The 24,220-nt window shown below is 43.5% G+C and overlaps 3 protein-coding genes across 3 annotated transcripts in view; 2 read left to right on the top strand and 1 right to left on the bottom strand.

Annotated features, from left to right (window-relative positions):
- Positions 1-6,519, top strand: part of LOC308160262 (complement C3-like) — a gene marked incomplete at both ends in the record, with an annotated part of 64,243 nt that extends 57,724 nt beyond the window's left edge. Inside the window, one exon of the mRNA XM_080534180.1 lies at positions 6,496-6,519. Within this exon, the coding sequence (XP_080390306.1) occupies positions 6,496-6,519 (24 nt within the window). The remainder of the gene's footprint in view (positions 1-6,495) is intronic.
- A 4,023-nt stretch (positions 6,520-10,542) lies between these two features.
- On the top strand, positions 10,543-15,393 carry LOC308161076 (transmembrane protein 106C-like). The gene is made up of 7 exons (XM_080535021.1): positions 10,543-10,789; positions 11,201-11,264; positions 11,734-11,893; positions 12,119-12,259; positions 12,703-12,752; positions 12,931-12,984; positions 13,253-15,393. Exons 1-7 carry the CDS (start codon positions 10,585-10,587, stop codon positions 13,371-13,373), a joined length of 795 nt encoding a protein of 264 aa, XP_080391147.1. The 5' UTR covers positions 10,543-10,584; the 3' UTR covers positions 13,374-15,393.
- Positions 15,394-17,849: 2,456 nt separating this feature from the next.
- Positions 17,850-24,220, bottom strand: part of LOC308160261 (tensin-2-like) — a gene marked incomplete at its 5' end in the record, with an annotated part of 45,056 nt that continues 38,685 nt past the window's right edge. The window contains 10 exon segments of the mRNA XM_080534179.1: positions 17,850-19,368; positions 19,778-19,807; positions 20,173-20,241; positions 20,315-20,483; positions 20,867-20,944; positions 21,142-21,219; positions 21,487-21,582; positions 21,822-21,953; positions 22,598-22,922; positions 23,159-24,137. Coding sequence (XP_080390305.1) covers positions 19,227-19,368; positions 19,778-19,807; positions 20,173-20,241; positions 20,315-20,483; positions 20,867-20,944; positions 21,142-21,219; positions 21,487-21,582; positions 21,822-21,953; positions 22,598-22,922; positions 23,159-24,137 — 2,098 coding nt within the window. The 3' untranslated portion in view covers positions 17,850-19,226.

The following is a 24,220-nucleotide window of genomic DNA, read 5'->3' as shown; positions in this document are numbered from 1 at the left end:
GTAGACTCCATACTAGTAGACTCCATACTAGTAGAGTCCATACTAGAAGACTCCATACTAGTAGACTCCATACTAGTAGACTCCATACTAGTAGACTCCATACTAGTAGAGTCCATACTAGAAGTCTCCATACTAGTAGACTCCATACTAGTAGAGTCCATACTAGAAGACTCCATACTAGAAGACTCCATACTAGAAGACTCCATACTAGTAGAGTCCATACTAGAAGACTCCATACTAGAAGACTCCATACTAGTAGACTCCATACTAGTAGACTCCATACTAGAATACTCCATACTAGTAGACTCCATACTAGAAGACTCCATACTAGTAGACTCCATACTAGTAGACTCCATACTAGTAGAGTCCATACTAGAAGACTCCATACTAGAAGACTCCATACTAGTAGACTCCATACTAGTAGACTCCATACTAGAAGACTCCATACTAGTAGACTCCATACTAGTAGACTCCATACTAGTAGACTCCATACTAGAAGACTCCATACTAGTAGACTCCATACTAGTAGAGTCCATACTAGAAGACTCCATACTAGAAGACTCCATATTAGTAGACTCCATACTAGTAGACTCCATACTAGAAGACTCCATACTAGTAGACTCCATACTAGTAGACTCCATACTAGAAGACTCCATACTAGTAGACTCCATACTAGTAGACTCCATACTAGTAGACTCCATACTAGAAGACTCCATACTAGTAGACTCCATACTAGAAGACTCCATACTAGAAGACTCCATACTAGTAGACTCCATACTAGAAGACTCCATACTAGTAGACTTCATACTAGTAGACTCCATACTAGAAGACTCCATACTAGTAGACTCCATACTAGAAGACTCCATACTAGTAGACTCCATACTAGTAGACTCCATACTAGTAGACTCCATACTAGAAGACTCCATACTAGAAGACTCCATACTAGTAGACTCCATACTAGTAGACTCCATACTAGAAGACTCCATACTAGTAGACTCCATACTAGTAGACTCCATACTAGTAGACTCCATACTAGAAGACTCCATACTAGAAGACTCCATACTAGTAGACTCCATACTAGTAGACTCCATACTAGAAGACTCCATACTAGTAGACTCCATACTAGTAGACTCCATACTAGAAGACTCCATACTAGTAGACTCCATACTAGTAGACTCCATACTAGAAGACTCCATACTAGTAGACTCCATACTAGTAGACTCCATACTAGAAGACTCCATACTAGAAGACTCCATACTAGAAGACTCCATACTAGAAGACTCCATACTAGAAGACTCCATACTAGAAGACTCCATTCTAGTAGACTCCATACTAGAAGACTCCATACTAGAAGACTCCATACTAGTAGACTCCATACTAGTAGACTCCATACTAGTAGACTCCATACTAGTAGACTCCATACTAGTAGACTCCATACTAGAAGACTCCATACTAGTAGACTCCATACTAGTAGACTCCATACTAGTAGACTCCATACTAGTAGACTCCATACTAGTAGACTCCATACTAGAAGACTCCATACTAGAAGACTCCATACTAGTAGAGTCCATACTAGTAGAGTCCATACTAGAATACTCCATACTAGTAGACTCCATACTAGTAGACTCCATACTAGTAGAGTCCATACTAGAAAACTCCATACTAGTCGAGTCCATACTAGAAGTCTCCATACTAGTAGACTCCATACTAGTAGAGTCCATACTAGAAGACTCCATACTAGAAGACTCCATACTAGAAGACTCCATACTAGTAGAGTCCATACTAGAAGACTCCATACTAGAAGACTCCATACTAGTAGACTCCATACTAGTAGACTCCATACTAGAAGACTCCATACTAGTAGACTCCATACTAGAAGACTCCATACTAGTAGACTCCATACTAGTAGACTCCATACTAGTAGAGTCCATACTAGAAGACTCCATACTAGAAGACTCCATACTAGTAGACTCCATACTAGTAGACTCCATACTAGAAGACTCCATACTAGTAGACTCCATACTAGTAGACTCCATACTAGTAGACTCCATACTAGAAAACTCCATACTAGTAGAGTCCATACTAGAAGACTCCATACTAGAAGACTCCATACTAGTAGACTCCATACTAGTAGACTCCATACTAGTAGACTTCATACTAGAAGACTCCATACTAGTAGACTCCATACTAGAAGACTCCATACTAGTAGACTCCATACTAGTAGACTCCATACTAGTAGACTTCATACTAGAAGACTCCATACTAGTAGACTCCATACTAGAAGACTCCATACTAGTAGACTCCATACTAGAAGACTCCATACTAGAATACTCCATACTAGTAGACTCCATACTAGTAGACTCCATACTAGAAGACTCCATACTAGTAGACTCCATACTAGTAGACTCCATACTAGTAGACTCCATACTAGAAGACTCCATACTAGAAGACTCCATACTAGTAGACTCCATACTAGTAGACTCCATACTAGAAGACTCCATACTAGTAGACTCCATACTAGTATACTCCATACTAGAAGACTCCATACTAGAAGACTCCATACTAGTAGACTCCATACTAGTAGACTCCATACTAGAAGACTCCATACTAGTAGACTCCATACTAGTAGACTCCATACTAGAAGACTCCATACTAGAAGACTCCATACTAGAAGACTCCATACTAGAAGACTCCATACTAGAAGACTCCATACTAGTAGAGTCCATACTAGAAGACTCCACACTAGAAGACTCCATACTAGTAGACTCCATACTAGTAGACTCCATACTAGTAGACTCCATACTAGTAGACTCCATACTAGTAGACTCCATACTAGTAGACTCCATACTAGTAGACTCCATACTAGAAGACTCCATACTAGTAGACTCCATACTAGTAGACTCCATACTAGTAGAGTCCATACTAGAAGACTCCATACTAGTAGACTCCATACTAGTAGACTCCATACTAGTAGACTCCATACTAGTAGACTCCATACTAGAAGACTCCATACTAGAAGACTCCATACTAGTAGAGTCCATACGAGAAGACTCCATTCTAGAAGACTCCATACTAGAAGACTCCATACTAGAAGACTCCATACTAGTAGACTCCATACTAGAAGACTCCATACTAGAAGACTCCATACTAGTAGAGTCCATACTAGTAGACTCCATACTAGAAGACTCCATACTAGTAGACTCCATACTAGTATAGTCCATACTAGAAGACTCCATACTAGAAGACTCCATACTAGAAGACTCCATACTAGTAGACTCCATACTAGAAGACTCCATACTAGAAGACTCCATACTAGTAGAGTCCATACTAGTAGACTCCATACTAGAAGACTCCAAACTAGAAGACTCCATACTAGTAGAGTCCATACTAGAAGACTCCATACTAGAAGACTCCATACTAGTAGACTCCATACTAGAAGACTCCATACTAGTAGACTCCATACTAGTAGACTCCATACTAGTAGAGTCCATACTAGAAGACTCCATACTAGAAGACTCCATACTAGTAGACTCCATACTAGTAGAGTCCATACTAGTAGAGTCCATACTAGAAGACTCCATACTAGTAGAGTCCATACTAGTAGAGTCCATACTAGAAGACTCCATACTAGTAGAGTCCATACTAGAAGACTCCATACTAGAAGACTCCATACTAGAAGACTCCATACTAGAAGACTCCATACTAGTAGAGTCCATACTAGAAGACTCCATACTAGTAGACTCCATACTAGTAGACTCCATACTAGAAGACTCCATACTAGTAGACTCCATACTAGTAGACTCCATACTAGTAGACTCCATACTAGAAGACTCCATACTAGAAGACTCCATACTAGAAGACTCCATACTAGAAGACTCCATACTAGAAGACTCCATACTAGAAGACTCCATTCTAGTAGACTCCATACTAGAAGACTCCATACTAGAAGACTCCATACTAGTAGACTCCATACTAGTAGACTCCATACTAGTAGACTCCATACTAGTAGACTCCATACTAGAAGACTCCATACTAGAAGACTCCATACTAGTAGACTCCATACTAGTAGACTCCATACTAGTAGACTCCATACTAGTAGACTCCATACTAGAAGACTCCATACTAGAAGACTCCATACTAGAAGACTCCATACTAGTAGAGTCCATACTAGAATACTCCATACTAGTAGACTCCATACTAGTAGACTCCATACTAGTAGAGTCCATACTAGAAGACTCCATACTAGTAGACTCCATACTAGTAGACTCCATACTAGTAGAGTCCATACTAGAAGTCTCCATACTAGTAGAGTCCATACTAGAAGACTCCATACTAGAAGACTCCATACTAGAAGACTCCATACTAGTAGAGTCCATACTAGAAGACTCCATACTAGAAGACTCCATACTAGTAGACTCCATACTAGTAGACTCCATACTAGAAGACTCCATACAAGTAGACTCCATACTAGAAGACTCCATACTAGTAGACTCCATACTAGTAGACTCCATACTAGTAGAGTCCATACTAGAAGACTCCATACTAGAAGACTCCATACTAGTAGACTCCATACTAGTAGACTCCATACTAGTAGACTCCATACTAGAAGACTCCATACTAGTAGACTCCATACTAGTAGACTCCATACTAGAAGACTCCATACTAGTAGACTCCATACTAGTAGACTCCATACTAGAAGACTCCATACTAGTAGACTCCATACTAGTAGAGTCCATACTAGAAGACTCCATACTAGTAGACTCCATACTAGTAGACTCCATACTAGTAGACTCCATACTAGTAGAGTCCATACTAGTAGACTCCATACTAGAAGACTCCATACTAGTAGACTCCATACTAGAAGACTCCATACTAGAAGACTCCATACTAGTAGACTCCATACTAGTAGAGTCCATACTAGAAGACTCCATACTAGAAGACTCCATACTAGTAGACTCCATACTAGTAGACTCCATACTAGAAGACTCCATACTAGTAGACTCCATACTAGTAGACTCCATACTAGAAGACTCCATACTAGTAGACTCCATACTAGTAGACTCCATACTATTAGACTCCATACTAGAAGACTCCATACTAGTAGACTCCATACTAGTAGACTCCATACTAGAAGACTCCATACTAGTAGACTCCATACCAGAAGACTCCATACTAGTAGACTCCATACTAGTAGACTCCATACTAGTAGACTTCATACTAGAAGACTCCATACTAGTAGACTCCATACTAGAAGACTCCATACTAGTAGACTCCATACTAGAAGACTCCATACTAGAATACTCCATACTAGTAGACTCCATACTAGTAGACTCCATACTAGTAGACTCCATACTAGAAGACTCCATACTAGTAGACTCCATACTAGTAGACTCTATACTAGTAGACTCCATACTAGTAGAGTCCATACTAGAAGACTCCATACTAGAAGTCTCCATACTATAAGACTCCATACTAGTAGAGTCCATACTAGAAGACTCCATACTAGAAGTCTCCATACTAGAAGACTCCATACTAGAAGACTCCATACTAGTAGACTCCATACTAGAAGACTCCATACTAGAAGACTCCATACTAGTAGAGTCCATACTAGTAGACTCCATACTAGAAGACTCCATACTAGTAGACTCCATACTAGTAGACTCCATACTAGTAGACTCCATACTAGTAGACTCCATACTAGTAGAGTCCATACTAGTAGACTCCATACTAGTAGAGTCCATACTAGAAGACTCCATACTAGTAGACTCCATACTAGTAGACTCCATACTAGTAGAGTCCATACTAGAAGACTCCATACTAGTAGACTCCATACTAGTAGAGTCCATACTAGAAGACTCCATACTAGTAGAGTCCATACTAGAAGACTCCATACTAGTAGACTCCATACTAGTAGTGTCCATACTAGAAGACTCCATACTAGAAGACTCCATACTAGTAGAGTCCATACTAGAAGACTCCATACTAGAAGACTCCATACTAGTAGACTCCATACTAGTAGACTCCATACTAGTAGACTCCATACTAGTAGACTCCATACTAGAAGACTCTATACTAGTAGACTCCATACTAGAAGACTCCATACTAGTAGACTCCATACTAGAAGACTCCATACTAGTAGACTCCATACTAGAAGACTCCATACTAGAAGACTCCATACTAGAAGACTCCATACTAGAAGACTCCATACTAGTAGAGTCCATACTAGTAGAGTCCATACTAGTAGACTCCATACTAGAAGACTCCATACTAGTAGACTCCATACTAGAAGACTCCATACTAGTAGACTCCATACTAGAAGACTCCATACTAGAAGACTCCATACTAGTAGAGTCCATACTAGTAGAGTCCATACTAGTAGACTCAAGTCTGCGGCCTCGTACCTACGACCGAATCACAGCCGTGCTGATTTTCAGTATAACACACTCCCTCTCGTGTGATATTGCTTAATTCACACATTGCTTATCCTTGTCTCAGGCTCAGCATGGGAAGAGCCCATAATTAGTCAGAGTTGCATTCTGGTTGTAAAGACCACAATTCACATTTCATCTCAACAGGTTTGATTACATTTGTTGTTAATTAGGCTATTCAAGAATCATTCAACCTCAGGCACAGAACAGTGAAATATCAGTTTCATAAAAATAAAAAAAAGAAGTAAATATCGGCAGATGTCTGTAATCTGAAAATGTTTCCATTTTGTTGATTATCATTATTAAAAAAATAATTTAAATAAATATTTCAATAGCCTATTTAACAATTGACAGCGCTAAGTACATTCATGGGTATATAGGCTTATCTTTACCTTCTGTATCAAACAAACTATTCTGCCATCTATACACATGTTCTGAAACATTTGAGCTCAGCAGAGCAGCTGTAATAACACCACGTTCCTACCTGATCCCTGGTGATTGGCCACCTCTATACAGTGTTGAATACCTCTACCAGTTGAGAAGGTCAGTCCTGTGACGATTTGTCTTTTCCTCATCATTCAGCAAGCACATCTTAACCTCTGATCCTCCACCTAGAAATATATGGTAAAAATGCACCGCATAAGCCATTCTGATGCAGGTCTTTAAGGAATCATACCCCACGATTTACATAAAATAATAATAATATAGCCTAATAATTACATTAAAACAGCTATTAGAGGTCGGTACTGAATACGGTATGCCGGTCTAATTAAAGTCACAGCCAAGTGAAATAATCATTTGAAGTACTGTAAATTCTAAATGTGACCAGTTAGTGGGAACCAATGTAGGGTTTATACTCTAGGCCTCTTCTTGTTAACACTTTTGTTTACTATTGCAGTAAATCTATAGGCGGGATTGATTAGGGTTTGTGTCAAAGTCGATAAGGGTTTGAACTGGAAATGTAACACATTAAAAGTGAATTCCTGTTTTCCCATACTGAGAATACTAAATAAAATGTGTACAATTGTTACAAATTGTTGACCGAGATTCTCTCAGTGAGAAAAATACAATGCATCCGCTATACTAGGCCTACTGAATACGAACAATCAGCATTAGCGCAACAGTTTACATGATAAGTATGTAGGTATGTTAAATTGAGTGGTCAAATGATCTGTTGCACCTGCTCATACCGAAAGATGAGTCCTGCTGTGATTTTGCGACTTCATCTTCGTCCTCCGGTATCAAGAACATGTGGACTTCATAGTCATATTATACCGCACTTGCACATTATTAAATTACCGGAAGACCCTGTTAGTGGTGCGTAAAAGTTTTGACCGGCTATCACCGTTTCAAATCTCACTTGTTTTCCTTTAATTGACCATCTATGCAGCACCCAAGTGGATTTGTCGCACTTGCAAAATGCTGTGAAATGTTTGACGATAAAACATGTATAAACGTCATTGTCAATATCCGTCATAATGCCCTATTCATCACCTGTTTCCATGGAGCGGCCGTGATTTTCTGCGCGCTCTGTTGGTGCATAATCATAATCATAATCATAATAATAATAATAATAATAATATTAATAACAACAATAATAACGTTTATTTGTATAGCACTTTTCTTGCAAACATAATAATAATAATAATACTAATAATAATGACTTGCTGTATGCAGAGTGTCGTTATAAAGTTGGTACCGTTATCTTGATGGCTTATATATTTGCCTATAGATACAATAGACACATATAGGCCATGGCTCGATACACAATATGTTTCTGAAATTCATAAATTAATTGGATATGCAGACAAATAAAAGGACATGGCAACTTCCCTCTGCCCAATACTGTCTAGTAGAAAGTACCACATGTTATACATTTGTGATTTGTCTAACCATGTCCTTACCGTTACTACTGCACCATTGCTTGTCCCAGTTGAACAACCTTCAAATTAAGTCAATGTTTATTGGAGCAAGAATATTATTGTGTATGTGTGTGTGTGATTAATGTGTGTAGTTTGCTATTGTTGTGCAATGTTGTGCTTGTTTGCTGTGATTGTGCATGCGTGAGACAGCACGTGAGTTTGTGTGTGTGTGTGTGTGTGTGTGTGTGTGTGTGTGTGTTCCGCTCGCTCCCAGAAAAACAAGTCACAAGTGTTAGTGTGTTCCAGATATCCGACATTGTGAATTATCCGGAGAATAGTTAGTGAATATATTAAACTTTTGTAGTTATTGTCCCAGACCTCCACACAGTAATTTAGATATGGTAAAACTAGTGAACAGTAGAGAATGTGCAGTGATTTCTGATCCAGAACCTGCTTCGCTTTATTTATTACTAAAATGCTTTTTGACAGTTTAGTTTGTACATGCTTAACTGGACCTCAGGGTTTTCCACAGGTTCGAGCAGTTCAGTGTTATAGCGTTAGCTAGCTGGCTAGATAAGTTAACTTAGGCTGTGTCCATTAACAAGCTGTATATTTAGCTAAACGGTACCAAGCTAAGGTAAATAGCTAGCTAGTGTTCAGCTAGTGCTAACGTTCACCATCTCTGTAGTCAGCTCTGTATCGCCAGTGGACACGCACCTAATGTCATCATTCCGTTTATAACAGCAGTTAACATTACACTGCTTTCATTTTCAGAATGGGGGAATTTTATGAGAGCAATGCAGTTAATGTGCAACAACTGGATGCAGGGAGCAAGTGTAGTTGGAAGTAGGGATGCACCGAAATTCGCATGTATTGGGCCGAAAATAGCACAACAAAGTACATTCGGTGTGAAAAGGCTATTGAAAGAGCTATTGACTGATGACTGCCTACTGACAAGTCATATAATTACAGCAAACATGTCGGTAGTTTGGCATCTGTCCTCTGAATGACAAGGAGAGACACATTCCAACATTGACTTTCGTTTTCGCGATTTCAAAATAAAAGCGCGAGCTAAGCGTTGTTGAAAATCAATGACAAATCGCTAGTCAACTAACACAGCTTGTTTTGTGAGCCTGCTAACAATGTAAAGTAGTGTTCTAGTTAACTAGGTAAAGTGGGGATTACTCACCGAATCCAATGCATTGCAATATTTTGGCTAAGATAGATGCCACAGTTCAGGTTAAGTCAGTCACTGTGGATTGTTGTCGCCACTCTGAATTCATCAGCGATTGTAGTGTATGTCAGTGTGTTATGTGTTCCAAATGTCTACATTCCATTCTAGTCAGTCTGGTTATCTCAAGCTTTTTATGTTAACAATCCCTGTTGCGTGTTGCGTTTGGAAATAGGGCTGTTGTGTCGCAAATGCCAGGGCTGTTTTTTGTCCCAGTCCGCCCCTGATTATCACACATGCCAAACATGCTGGGCTTAACACTACAGTGCTTGTAGCCTTGTACAGTGATGCAGAGGACCCACACACACACACACACACACACACACACACACACACACACACACACACACACACACACACACACACGATATACAAAAGTGCTATCCAACTCATGTGCAAAATTCTATGGCGAAAGATGGTTTGGGTTGCGTCATGTTCACGTATTCGTCTGAAGGTGGCAGTAGCGAGCGAATTTGACGTTTGACCATTTTACTACTCAGCAAAACACGGAGAAGGAGAAAGAACAGCAACAACAAGCAGAACGTGAACCGCAACGTGACTGACAGCAACTCAAACAACACGACTGATGACTTGATACACTTATCAGTCGTTATCATCAACCGCGACACATTCATAGTTATACAGGTAAGGTAGGTTTTATGTCCAGAGAGGCGATGCTCACCTGGCCAGCTGAGAATGAACACAATGTTCAGTAACGGTAGCTAGCTAGCTAGCAGAGCTACCACGGCGACGGCCCAGTCAGCTGTTTAAAGTGGTTAGCTTGGTGGCGAGCTCAGTGAGTCATATGGAGCGGGATTATGTGTGTGCTTGAATCAACTAAACACTTGTTTTGTTCTTGCTAGCCATTGTGAATTCACAGAATAGCCACCACAACAACACTCGTGTCCTAATTAAGGTCCGAGAGAATACCATCTTATTGTGTTCTGACAATAACAAGGTCCAAGTCCTGCATGAGTCAAGTGTGTTTCAATCCGTGACAGAGTTGTTACTTGGACAAAGGCTGGCTTGATCCCCGCTAGCCAGCCAGCCAGCCAGCTCACCCATGGGCACGCACTGGTCCCGCACCGACAGCACCCTTCTACTTGTTCCGGACAGCGGGGCTCCGAAGGCGGATCAGGACGATGACGACGACTCGCTGGACGGACTGGACCGCCGGGAGGACATCGCCCAGTTCCCCTACGTGGAGTTCACCGGCCGGGACAGCATCACCTGTCCTACCTGCCAGGGGACCGGCCGCATCCCGTCAGGTGAGACACCTGTCGTCTACTGTTAGTTAGACTTCTATGATCAGTCGCTCTGAGTATATCTAACTGATGTATGTGTAGGGTGGTTAATAGTGACATAGATTAAAAGTAACGTTTAGCTTAATGAAGATATGTAATCAATTGTCTGATGATAGGCTAGATTTAGTATTATTGATGGTATTACTTTTCGTGTCAACCTGTAAGAAATGAACAGACAGTTGTATCTGACTTGTGTTCTTCTGTGGCTCAGTTGGTAGAGCAATGCTTAGGTTTTGGGTTTATTTCCCACTAGGACCATGAAACATGTATATACACTCACCGCAATGTAAATCGCTTTGGATAAAAGCGTCAATTAAATGGCATGTATTATTCTTTTATTACTTAGGCGTCTCTCTCTGGTTGTTCTCATTACAGAGCAGGTCAATGAACTGGTAGCGTTGATCCCCTACAGTGACCAGAGGCTCCAGCCTCAGAGAACGTAAGTCCTCAGCCCACCTGGCTCCCAGCAGGGCTGTTATTGTTAGCTTTATAATACTTACATCTGCTTGATTTAGCTCGCCCAGTGCACCGGTTGGGCAGGGTTGCACTGTGAGGACGCTTGGTTAGGCTTATCATAGCATTAGACGAGCTTAATCAAACGCACCTGAGGAAATTGAGAGAACTACTTTTGATTCAGCAGGCTTGTCCTGTAGTGACCGCTTCAGTCGCTGCTTCTCTCTTACCTGACTACTGTGTAAGTGGATCGATCACATTGATGTTCCATTATGCAACTGTGTGTTTATGCAACAAGGAATGAAGCAAGCTATTGATGAGGGAGTCTAAGTGTTATGCTAGTGTGGACATTTCAACACTTCATGTGACCTGTTTTTGGTCCTGTGCTACAGGGATCGATTGATTAATTGATTACCATCTGTCAAAGTCTAAAAGGAAGTTGTATCCTTTGACAGGAAGCTGTATGTGGTCCTGTCGGCGGTGCTGTGCCTCCTGGCATCCTCGCTGGTCGCCTTCTTCCTGTTCCCTCGCTCCGTGGTGGTGGAGGATGATGGGATACGCTCGGTGACGGTCAAATTCGACCACCCCAACATGAGGGTCCTGATGAACATGACGGTTAGTCTGGCAGTTATACCGTGATCACTGGAAGGGACAACCTAGAAAGAAGATTCCAGAAGCCATCGCAATATGGTTGGGGTCAGCCTCATGGGAGACCAACTGTGTGAAGCTGCCTAGCTTGATAATGTGTGTCATAGAATTAGAATTATGTTGTAGTCTATTGAATTTAATATATATTTTTGTGGTCCCCCTCCCTACCTCTCTTTCCCTCTCCCCTTTCAGAGCTCTCTGAACTTCAGTAACTCCAACTTCTTCACGGTGCTGGTGGAGAGTGTCAGCTGTCAGGTCCTCTATATGAAGACGGTGATAGGAACACAACAACTAGACAACGTCATCACTATTCAGCCCCTGAGCCAGAGACAGGTATTAGACCCTACTCCCTAGACCCTACTCACTAAACTCTACACCCTAAACTCTACTCCCTAGAACATACACACTAGACACTACTCCCTACTCCTAGACCCTACATACTACACCCTACACTCTAGACCCTACACCCTAGACCCTCCCTCCTAGCCCTACACCTTACCTCCTAGCCCCTACCTTCTTGCCTTTAGCCCCTACACCCTACCTCCTAGCCCCTAAACCCTTGCCCCTACCTCCTAGACCCTACCTCCAACCACCTACACCTACCCTTACCTCCTAGACCCTAACTTCTAGCTCCTACACCATTGCCCCTAGCTCCTACCTCCTATATTCTAGCCCCTACATCCTAGCCCTTACACCCTACCTCCTAGCCCCGACCTCCTAGATGTGATGTAGATGTGTTTGGTGTCTCATGGTCTTGATCCTCCTCATGACTCCAGGTGAACTTCACGGTCAGTGTGGAGATCAGTGGCAGTGCTTCCTATGTCTAGTAAGTTGAACACACCAATGATGATCTGTAGTTAGTGAACCAGAGGAGTTTGTGTCTTGAGGGGAAGAGAGGAACCTTAAAGGTTAAGGGGAACCAAATGGCTGAAGCCCACACAACACTATTTGGCTGTATCGTTGTTAGTTTAATTCCTAACGTCTGTTTATCTGTTGATCTCCAGTGCCTTCTGCACCATGGCAAGCATCAAAGTGCACAACATCGTGGTGTTCATGCAGTAAGTACTCCTATCTCCTAATGCACAGCAGTACCTCTCTCTTCTCATCTCCCCTTCTCCTTTTCATTTCATCCACCCTGCTCCCTCTCATCTCCCCTTCTCCATCTCATCTTATTCCTCTCGTCTCATCTCCCCATCTCCCCATCTCTTTCTCATCATTTCACCCCCCCCTCTCTCTCTATAAATAGTCTGTTAGTGTGTAGTGTATTTTCTTATGTTTCGCTATGTAGCTCGGTTCTCCTGTCTGACTGGTGTGTTGTGTTGGCAGGATGTCAGTAAAAACCTCGTATATGGTGCGGACTGCTCAGAACACTCTAGAAGCGTACCGCTACATCGATTGTGGTTCCAACACCACCGTTCACCAGCGCCCCCAACGACTGTGGCACTAACCTCGTCCCCCCCCAAAAAACACACACACACACACACACACACACACACCCCTGCATCAACTGTAGTGCCAACTTCAGTGCTAACTGGCCACCGCTATGACTCTGGCACTGAGGCACTTAACCCCTCACACACACACATACATACACACATACACATACACACACACACACACACACACACACAAACATATCACTGCACCTCACTGTTACGTGTTTGTGGTGCCAACTCACTAACCCCTTCCCATCATTACCACCATCCCCCCTCATCCCTGTGGTTGGAACATTCCGGCTGAAGACAACTGAGACACCTTTCACCCCCATCCCCAACATGAATGGAACAGTCCTACAAAGCACAAGAACCCTTGATGCTCAACCAGACGGAGGAAGCCATGTCAACCAGAAAGGGGGTGAGGAGACGGAGAGAGGGTCGAAAAAAAACATTTTATTTTATTGCTTTTGTTTTTGATTTCACTACCACCGTTTCGTTTTTGCTATTTGGTTAGCATTTAGCTAGTGACTAATTCAGGGTAGAACTGTTCTCCAGCCTATTATTGAACCTTGGTTCAAGGAGACAGTTGGTAGTCTTTAGGGACACAGTCTCCATATGTTGTTACTACTGAACTATGACTGTCTGCTGCTGTTTTGGGTTTGTCACATTTCAGGGTGGTTTCTCAGACACAGATTAAGACAAATTAAATCACACAAAAAACTCAATGTTCTCATCATGGAAAAGGCTTAATCTGTGTCCGGGAAGCCAACCCATAGAGAGCATCCCTTAGGGTAATGTGTCATTTGCATAGTAACCATAGTAACACTGTATAGAACGATTGACATTTGACTGTTGACTGCTTTGAGGGAGAGAAGCTAAACTAACTCCGTTGCTATTTATACCTGGGACTTAACAACACTAGAGAAGGGATGTTTGCTGCACTGTAAGAACGGTACACATTGTTACCATATATAACAATATGTTTTTGCTCTGTGTTTATTTATCTGTTATCATTTTTGATGCTGAACATGACAGTCTTGGCTTTCTGGAAGCTTCTTTGAGAAGGGGTAGCTACTGACAGGCACACATCTGTGTACAGTACTACACATCTGCCAAGTTACACACTCCATTTGGGAAATGTGTTACACCCCCTTGTTTTAATCTAGGGGGCGTGCTTTACCAAGTATTTGTCATTTCAAAGAGGGAATTGAACTTGTTGGGGCTGTTTTATTGGACACTGGTTAAATCTTGTCCCTGACTGAGTCACACATACAAGGGAGACTCGATTGGGAGTCATTATTAGTCCAGGACTATGCTTAATCTGTGTCCAGGCAAGCAGCCCATAATGGCTGTTTCTCAGACACAGGTTAAGTCTACTCTATGGAAGAAAGATGTTGGTGTTATGCTAAGCTTCTGTATGGAAGAAAGATGATGTTGATGCTATGCTAAGCTTGAAGAAACTAACCCCACTACGGTGGGCATTTTTTATGTTGGTGGTCATTCCTGAAGCACAGCGTCTGTTGTTCATTGTGGAAAATGTACATTAATTAAGACGCAAAGACAAATGACTTGAACTTTGTCTTGAGAGAGTGTTGTGATATGGAACAGTGCTGGTTCTCATTCTGGTCCCAGATCAGTTTGTGCTTTAGACAACTCTTCTATCATGGCACGCTAGGCAGAGGAGTCGGCTGAAGCACACATTGATCTGAGACCAGCCATATCAAGTATTTCCAATTAAGCTTGATGATGGTCGGTTTTATTTTGCTTGATAGATTAGATCTTTGGGATTGAGGGATCTGAACAGTGTTGCTGTATTGCATAGACTTAGAATTCATCTGACGGAATTTAGAATTGGAATTCTATGAATGTATTTCATTCTTGGCAGTGAGAGACTGGTGAAGGGATCTCTAGTAATTGTCTGAGATAATGTTTTAAAACAAAAGTTATTTGAGTCAAGCTTTTATTAGATTTGTTTATGATGAAAGTAACGTATATTTTTTTCATGCTGAGATCTGAAATTTGGAAATGAAAGGAAAGGGAATGGTCAACTAATAAAGTTGTATAATTTAACTCCATTGTGTGTGTTTTTATTTTGTGAGTATAGTATGCTGTTTGAAGTTCAGTAGTCCAACAAAGCTTCTGTAGCAGCAGTCAAAACTTAAGTGTGCTCAAAAACCTCAGCTCATAGGTCGCAATTGAATTGCCTCTCTTTTCCAACTCTAAATAACTTAAAACCTAGTTATTTGTATTGAATTTATTTACTTTACACTTATTCTATGTTAGATGTTTTCAGTTAGCCTGGAATTAGAGAACATTTCCCCCCATTTCATTGTATTGACCCCACTGCATGAAAGTATGACTGGAAGGGTTAACCCAATAAACACACGTAGTCCTTGGCATTTGGTACCACAACTTTTAAGTTTTAATTATATTCTTCATTTGTGCATACAAAGCTTTCATTTAAAAAACAGCATATGACATACTCCTTTTTCTTACAAATGTTTTCCTTTTATGTCTCATACACTTTCCTAGCTGCATGTGAGAAAATATATTACTACATATAAAGATCAATATAAGAAAACAACAGGCCACAATATATTACCGCTGTCATACAAAGTAGTGTCTTTTTATGTCGTATGAAAACAATGTGAAAAACACACAGCTGATAATACAAATACATGAAGCAAAAGTACACAAATATAACGATATGACTGATGAAAGCTTATTAATACATGAGTAGTGCTTTGTCTTTGGTTAGGTAGGTACAACAAGACCCAACTGTGTAGGACCTTTGGCAGCTGTGTGTGTGTTTTAACTATCTACACTGTTAACACACTGACAGGAACCTAATCCTCATGTTTTTAATGTTTTGAATACAATTATCAATGATTATACATTTTAATAGGGACAGTAGTATTTGCCCCAGAGTTTAGATATTGATCGATATTTAAATATGTGACAGAACAAAATGACAATTTGCAGCCATATCATTTATGTGTGTAGTACAGCATAGATCTTCTGGTAGTTCTTGTTCACACACTTGTCATTTTGGTCCAGGTGCTTAAAAGTACAAACCTAGTAACTTGGAAGGTCAAAGGTTCACAGTTGACAGAAACTTTGTTTTGCTTGATCCAGTGAACTATGGTGAAGTTTGGCAAAGCATACCAGTGTGCTATGCTGTAGTACAGGGAAGGCTGGTGGCACGTGTGTTTGATACCATTCCTAATTCCATTTCATGCATTACAATGAGGCCGTCGTCTGATTTCTACCTCCACCAGCCTCCCCTGCTATAGTACTGTATAGATTGACAGATAATGGCATGGTAATAATAATAATGTTTTATTTGCCATGCAATCAACTTGTCAATCAATTGTTGTAATTTGGTATTTTTTGCTCTAGGCACAGGGTCAGCCATAGTCAGTGTCCCTGGAGCAATTAGGGGTTAAGTGCCTTGCTCAAGGGCACATGCAGCTCCCTCCTGAGGCAGGGATCGAACTAGCGACCTTCCGATTGCTAGCCGACCTCTCTAGCCACTAGGCTATCGCCGCTCCCTATGGGACATACATTGGAGAGAGGGGTGTGACTGTGACAGCATTATTTAGGATAAGGGGTGTGACATCATTAGTTCCTGCCTTGGTTACTTCTAGCGTTTCCATCCAGTAACACACAATTCCTTAGAACTTACATGTGAATAAAACATTACCATACCCATCTTCTAGAACTGTATCTCCTACTGTATATCTGTGCCCCAATCACACACACACACACACACACACACACACACACACACACACACACACACACACACACACACACACACACACACACACAACTGTGTGTACACTCTCCCTCCCTCACTCTCTCACACACACACACACACACACACACACACACACCACATTCACTCACGCATTCACACACACACACACACACACACACACACACACACACACACACACACACACACACACACACACACACACACACACACACACACACACACACACACACACACACACACACACACACACACACACACACACACACACACACACACACACACACACACACACACACACACACACACACACACACACACACACACACACACACACACACACACACACACACACACACACACACACACACACACACACACACACACACACACACACACACACACACACACACACACACACACACACACACACACACACACACACACACACACACACACACACACACACACACACACACACACACACACACACACACACACACACACACACACACACACACACACACACACACACACACACACACACACACACACACACACACACACACACACACACACACACACACACACACACACACACACACACACACACACACACACACACACACACACACACACACACACACACACACACACACACACACACACACACACACACACACACACACACACACACACACACACACACACACACACACACACACACACACACACACACAGTACCCTCAACCAACACACTCTCCCTCACACACATCTACCTCTCACAGACCCACACTGTACAACTATCAACATTTACAACATCACGTTTACCCTCTACTGCTCTAGCCTAGCACTACATCAGGGGAGGCTGGTGGATGTAGAAATCTGAGGATGGGCTCATTGTGATGCATGGGATGGAATGAGGAATGGTGTTTGATGGGCCTGTCCTCCGATTTCTGCCTCCACCAGCCTCCCCTGCATTACATAATCAATCTTTAGTTCGACTCATAAATATGATTGCCAAAGAGCAATGGAAACCTGTATCACACACATTTAAGGGCTACGGCCAGGTTCAATATAACTGACTAGCTTTGGTAAGAGGCTTACTGCATACCTGAAATGTCTTACATAAGTAACTCACATCAAGGCTTTGGTATAACTGTAAGGCAAACAAGAAACATCTAAAATAGAAACATTATTACAAAAGAAAGTCAAAATGTGGAGCATTTTAACTCCAAAACATTAAACACAGTTGAACGAGGCCACAGCCAGTGTTGTGGGTCTTTGAAGCATTATGCTTGTGAAAAACATAGTTCAAATACAGACAGAGGCATTTTACAATAACACGTGAGTTTCAACCCTCACTCTTACTGTGTCAGTTGTCATGACCACCTAGAAGGTATCTGTGGCCCTAGTAGAACAGAGTGTGTAAAAGAAGGACCAGGTCCTTGCATGTAGCATGTAGCACGTAGCATGTAGAAGGTTGAATAAACTGGATCTGGGAGAAGTGAATTTGTGACTGTGTTTCTGGAGCCTCCTCTCTCATTGGGAGTTGGAACACTGGCTGAGTGTCCTTGGTTTTGGATTGGTGTGGCGGTGTTCAGGCTCTGGCCGGAGACAGCTATGGTCCAAAGCCCAAATCAGACTCTCGCAACTACTCTCAGGGCTTTACACCCCAGGGGAGGCTGGTGGAGGTAGAAATTGGAAAACGGGCTCCTTGTAATGCATGGAATGGAGTAGGGGAGGGTATTAATCACACACATGTTTGATACCATTCCCCATCCTCAGATTTCTACCTCAACCAGTCTCCACTGCCATGCATTAAACACTTCTACAGATCTGAGAAGAATTGACAGGTCTAAGCTATGACCATAGCTTGATCTTCCTCAGATAGACCAGGTGGAATTTCTGCTACATTGCTGACCCCTATCCAGGCTTCTCAGGTCTATACAAGCCTATGGGATAAGTGTAGGAGCTAGGGTGTAGGGGCTAGGGGCCAGGGTATAGAAGCTATGGGGAAGGGGGTTAGGGTGGTGGAGCTAGGGTGTAGGGATTAGGAACTAAGCTATAGGAGCTATGGGTTGATCTATCGGCGCTGCGGCCCCAGCATGACCTTGTTGATGAAGTTGACGATGGCGGAGGCGGGCTGCTCAGGGTCCAGCTCAGCGAACAGGTGACACACGTTCTCTGCCATGCTGCCTGGTTTCTTGGCTACAAAACCAAACACCCTGGGGTGGGGGAGAGAGGGGGAGATGAAGAGGGGGACGAGGAAGAGGAAGGTAGAGAAGAGGAAGAGGAAGGTAGAGAAGAGGGTGAGAGAGGAAGAGGAGGGGGAGGCGGAGGGATAGGAAAGATATGTTAGGGGCAGAACGACACACCTACAAAGTTGTTTCTTCTTGTGAAACACATTTGTGAGAAATGATAAGTGACATGATGTTAAATGGTAGATGATCAACAGATATTTATTAGGATGACATAGCCAAGGCAGACAAACAATATGATGCCAAGCAGGGAATATAACAACATGTCAATACACACACACACACACACACACACACACACACAGACACACACACACAGACACACACACACACACACACACACACACACACACACACACACACACAGAGCACTTACTTCGATGTGGTGCTGTCTGAGTTAGTCCACCTACATGCAGAGAGACAGAGCAGAGAGGGACAGACACACAGATGAAGCGTTTCAAACAAGCACAGGTAGCTGCACTCACAGCCACAGCCTACAGCCTCTCTCACACTCACATGCACGCACACAAGCATGCACACACACACACACACACACACACACACACACGACTGAAATATGATGATAATTATGATAAATAACCTCTGGGTTTAGATGAAGCTCATATGGAGAATTATATAACATGAATGATGCAGTAGCAGAGAGATGAAGCAGCCCATAGAGATAGTTTTGATATGAAGTAGTACTGATATGAATCATATAGATAGTATTGGTATGAATCATAAAGATAGTATTGATATGGTGGTGCAGACCTTCGATCCTGGGGATCCAGACTACTGAAGGTCACGCTGTTGACAGGGTAGTGTCTCCTGAAGAACACCCTGGGGAGAAACAGAGTGTTGGGGGTGGGTACAGACACACACACACACACACACACACACACAGCTGCCTTACCTGCGCTGGCTGTCGGTTAGTGTGATGCCCTGGGAGGACACTTTGAAGTGCACCACTGTAGCTGCAGGACGGGGGCTCCGCCCAACCGTGGCGCCCGTTGCCTTGGCGATGGCCTGGGGGCCGGTCAGAGACTCCGTCTCAACAGAGTTCAGGTAGAGGACGTTACAGGCTGGGGGCAGGAGGGGGCAAGGACCAATCAGAACAAACAAGGAAACAAACTGACCAATCAGAACAAACAGTGAATAATTTCTCAAGGTCAAGGTGAACTTAATAAAAAAAGATATTTGGTTATGTGCCTCACTTTAAACCAGATAATAACATATACAAAACTAAAACAGACATCCACATTATGTGCAACAATAATATTCCATCCTACTGTTCTACATCCTATTAAATCTTTCTGGTCCTGAGGCAGACTGAATGCTGCCGTTACAGATTCTCATTGATGGACCAGAAGATCTTTTTAATTAAAGTGACACTCTGAGAGTCATACAGGACTCACCTGGACAGCTAATATAAAGGATGGGTAAAGGACTGAGATAGAGGACTCACCTGCTCCTTGTTTGAGCAGGTCAGCAGCAGTGCTCATGTTACTGACCACCTGCACCTCTGGGGCCTCCCCTAGAGGGTCTGAGACAGAGAGAGGGCAGACATAGTTATGGCAGAAGAATGGATATCTTTATGTGTTGTACACCAGGGTAGGCTGGTGGAGGTAGAAATTGGTGGGGGTGCTCATTGTAATGCATGGAAAGGAATGAGGAATGAGCTTGTCCTCCGATTTCTACCTCCACCAGGCCAGTAGGGAAGACAACAGTAAGAATACACACCTTTCTCTGGGATTCTCAGAGCGCAGGGGAGGGAGATGGGGGTGATGGAGTGCTGGTACACCAACGCAGAGAGACTCCCTGTAGAAGACAGATAGACAGGCAGACAGGCAGACAGATAGACAAGCAGACAGACAGGCAGGCAGAAAGACAGGCAGGCAGGCAGAAAGACAGGCAGGCAGGCAGACAGATAGACAGACAGACAGGCAGACAGGCAGACAGGCAGAGACAGACAGAGACAGACAGACAATGACGTTTTTAGTCAATAGTTTTCAATGACTAAATGACAATACAGCTGAGTACTACTACCTGAGAGTATATTATTCTTAGTGATCATGTGACTCTCACCGAAGTGAGGCTCGTTCTGACAGCCTTTGATCTTCACCCCGCGAGGACCTGTCTCAATCAGGAAGTGTCTCACTAGCTGCTCCAACGGGTCGGCCACTATATGTGTGTGCGTATGAGCGAGAGAGTGACAGAGATAGTGTGTGAGTGAGAGAGAGAGAGAGAGAGAGAGAGAATGTGTGTATGTTAGGGAGAGAATACAAAGAACACATTAGCTGAATTGTGTCGAGGTGAGGCCACTAAAAGGATGAGGGTAGGGTAAACGAGAGCTTGGCTGTCAGTGTCTAAAATGGCTGGATGGAACAGAAGAGCCAAGGCTGGCCCTGGGTGAGCCGTACCTTTGCTGCTGTGGTTGTTGGCGTTGGGGGGAGGCGTGGCAACCTTCAGGGCCAGGCCGTAGGCCCCATGGAAGGAGTTGCTGTCTCTGATCACAAACGCCCCTGGCTCCCTCTCCTTCAGGGCTGCAATCGCTACGAGCCAACACACATGAGATATTACACCTCGTATTTCACTTAGAATTATAAACATGCTATTATTATATTCACCTAATATCAACATCATAAGATATTACACCTAATATGTCACTTAGATTATACATATTCATATTATCATAACATCATATAGTTCATAAACAATGCTGTTTGACAGCCTGTATGAAGAAAAACAAACTGTATCTAGATGATTATGGCGGTATTACCTAACACAGATTAAGCCAAGTCGTAGTCCTAGACTACACTGCACTCTCAAAGGAGACCCTCTAGTCTAGGACTCTAGGACTTGTCTTAATCTATGTCTGGGGATCAGGCGCTAAATCTATAGTTAGTGCAGACTATAAAAACCAGACTATGATAGAATAGTATTCCCCCTTCAAATGATCCCTCAAAAAACATATTTTTAAACTTGCTTTTAATCTTTTAAAAACTATTTTTTATTGTTGTTTTTACTGATTGTGCTTTTGTTCTACTTTTTATATATCTATCTATTCTTGTTCTCTCCATGGAATGTAGTGTCTTTGAGTAATGAGAAAATCTCTTTACAAAATAAATGCATAATTAGGATGATGATGATGATGATTATAATAATTATTATTATAGTATTAGTGTATTTGACTTACCTTGGTCCCTGGAGATGCCAGGCTTGTACCAGAAGCGAGAGCTGTCTTGAACAAACTTCACACTGACCCTCCCCACCATCTCCACATCCTGAGGTTGCGCTGCCTCGCCATGGCCAGCAGAAGGCGCTATCTCCCCTACCGTGGGGCTGAAGGTGACATGGTGCTGGGCTGGGGGGGGCACATGGCCCGTGGGGGACCTCAGGGTGCCACCCCCTGCGCCCCCACCCCCGTTAGGGGACCCCGGCTGGGAGGGGTGGCGACGCTTCTCTGGGAGGGGGGGCTGGGGCGGGGGGACAGTGACGGACGTGTACCCAGAGTAATGGACCTGGGGTGGATGGATGGAGGGAGGGAGGAAGGAAGGAAGGAAGGAAGGAAGGAAAGAAGAAATGAATCAATAAATACACAGGTAAAGTAATGATAGAAAATGCATTGAATCTATTAATATTATTAATTAATTAGTGCTATTCATTTAAATAGTGTTTTTCTATAACCCAACAATGCTTTATAATAGTAGCTAGTAATGGTAAACAAAAAACAGTATAAGAGATGACCAAAACAGACCTGGGGAATGGAGGAGGGGTAGCAGCCGGTGGAGGTGGGGAAGGTGGGGGTGGAGGAGTGTCCCTCTGGGGGAGGGCAGCAAGGCTTGTCATGCCCACTGCTGCTGCTCTCCATACCCTGGTAGTGGTGCAGGGGTCCTGGGTGCTCCGAGCCCAGCATCAGCCTCCGTCCCAGGGTAGCGAAGCCAGGCACAGTCGGGTCTGTCGACGGGGAGCCCGTCACGGGGGAGCCCTCCAGGCTGCCCATGGGGGGCTGGGGGGAGGAGGGGGCTGAGGTGGGAGAAGAGGTGGGCTTAGGGACCTCGGGGGTGAGCTCTCGGGGGGGGCAGGCTCCGTTGAGCTGGCCCTGGGCTGGGCTGGGAGCTGGGGAGCTGGGGGCAGGGGCAGGATGGGGGTGGGCGCTGGTATTTAGAGGGTTGGGGTGAGGGTGGGGGGATGGGGGCTGGGCTACGACGAGAGGCAGGACACCGGTCTCTGCAGACTGGGGGGTCTGGGGGCCTGGGGGTCCGGGGGGGCAGCATTGGTCAGGGAGGGCTGTCTGGGTGGGGGTGGTGGCGGGGGGTTGGCAGTGGATGTTGGACGGGCTGGGTGCAGTCAGGGTCGGGGGGGTAGGTGTGGTGCTCTGATCGTGGGGCTGGACAGGCGAGGGTGTGTGTGTGGGTGTGGGTGTGTGTATAAGTGAAGATGAGTGTGTAGGTGAGGACGGGTGTGTGGGTGACGATGGGTGAGTGGGTGTAGTACAGAGACTGATGGTTCGGGTAGGTGAAGGTGTGTGTGTGGGCATGGGGGATGTGTAGTGTGTGTTGGTGCTAGCCTGCTGTGCTAGTGACAGGTCAGCCGTCCTCTCCTGTACCCCCGGGTCCACACTATCATGGTACGGCCTGTCCTGACCCCCCTGGTCAGGTCCAACATGATACTGGGTCCGGGTGGGGTCATAGTCATTGTTGATGTCAGTGGAGCGGACATCACCTAGACTAGAACTAGAACACAGACATGGGTGTGAGAGAGGAGGCCATTTTCCATCTTTAGACAGAGAAGAGGATAGATAGACAGACAGACAGAC

This window comes from Nansenia antarctica, assembly GCF_963989245.1.
Source record: "Nansenia antarctica genome assembly, chromosome: 6".
Classification (NCBI taxonomy): domain Eukaryota; kingdom Metazoa; phylum Chordata; class Actinopteri; order Argentiniformes; family Microstomatidae; genus Nansenia; species Nansenia antarctica.
The sequence above is the reverse complement of the archived record's forward strand: the minus strand, read 5'-3'. Positions and strand labels throughout refer to the sequence as shown.

Excerpts from the sequence above, each read along its gene's own strand:
- LOC308161076 (XM_080535021.1), top strand. The coding sequence starts at position 10,585 with ATGGGCACGCACTGGTCCCGCACCGACAGCACCCTTCTACTTGTTCCG. Across the intron at positions 12,260-12,702 it reads AGCCCCTGAGCCAGAGACAG|GTGAACTTCACGGTCAGTGT; the intron begins GTATTAGACCCT and ends TCATGACTCCAG. Across the intron at positions 12,985-13,252 it reads AACATCGTGGTGTTCATGCA|GATGTCAGTAAAAACCTCGT; the intron begins GTAAGTACTCCT and ends TTGTGTTGGCAG.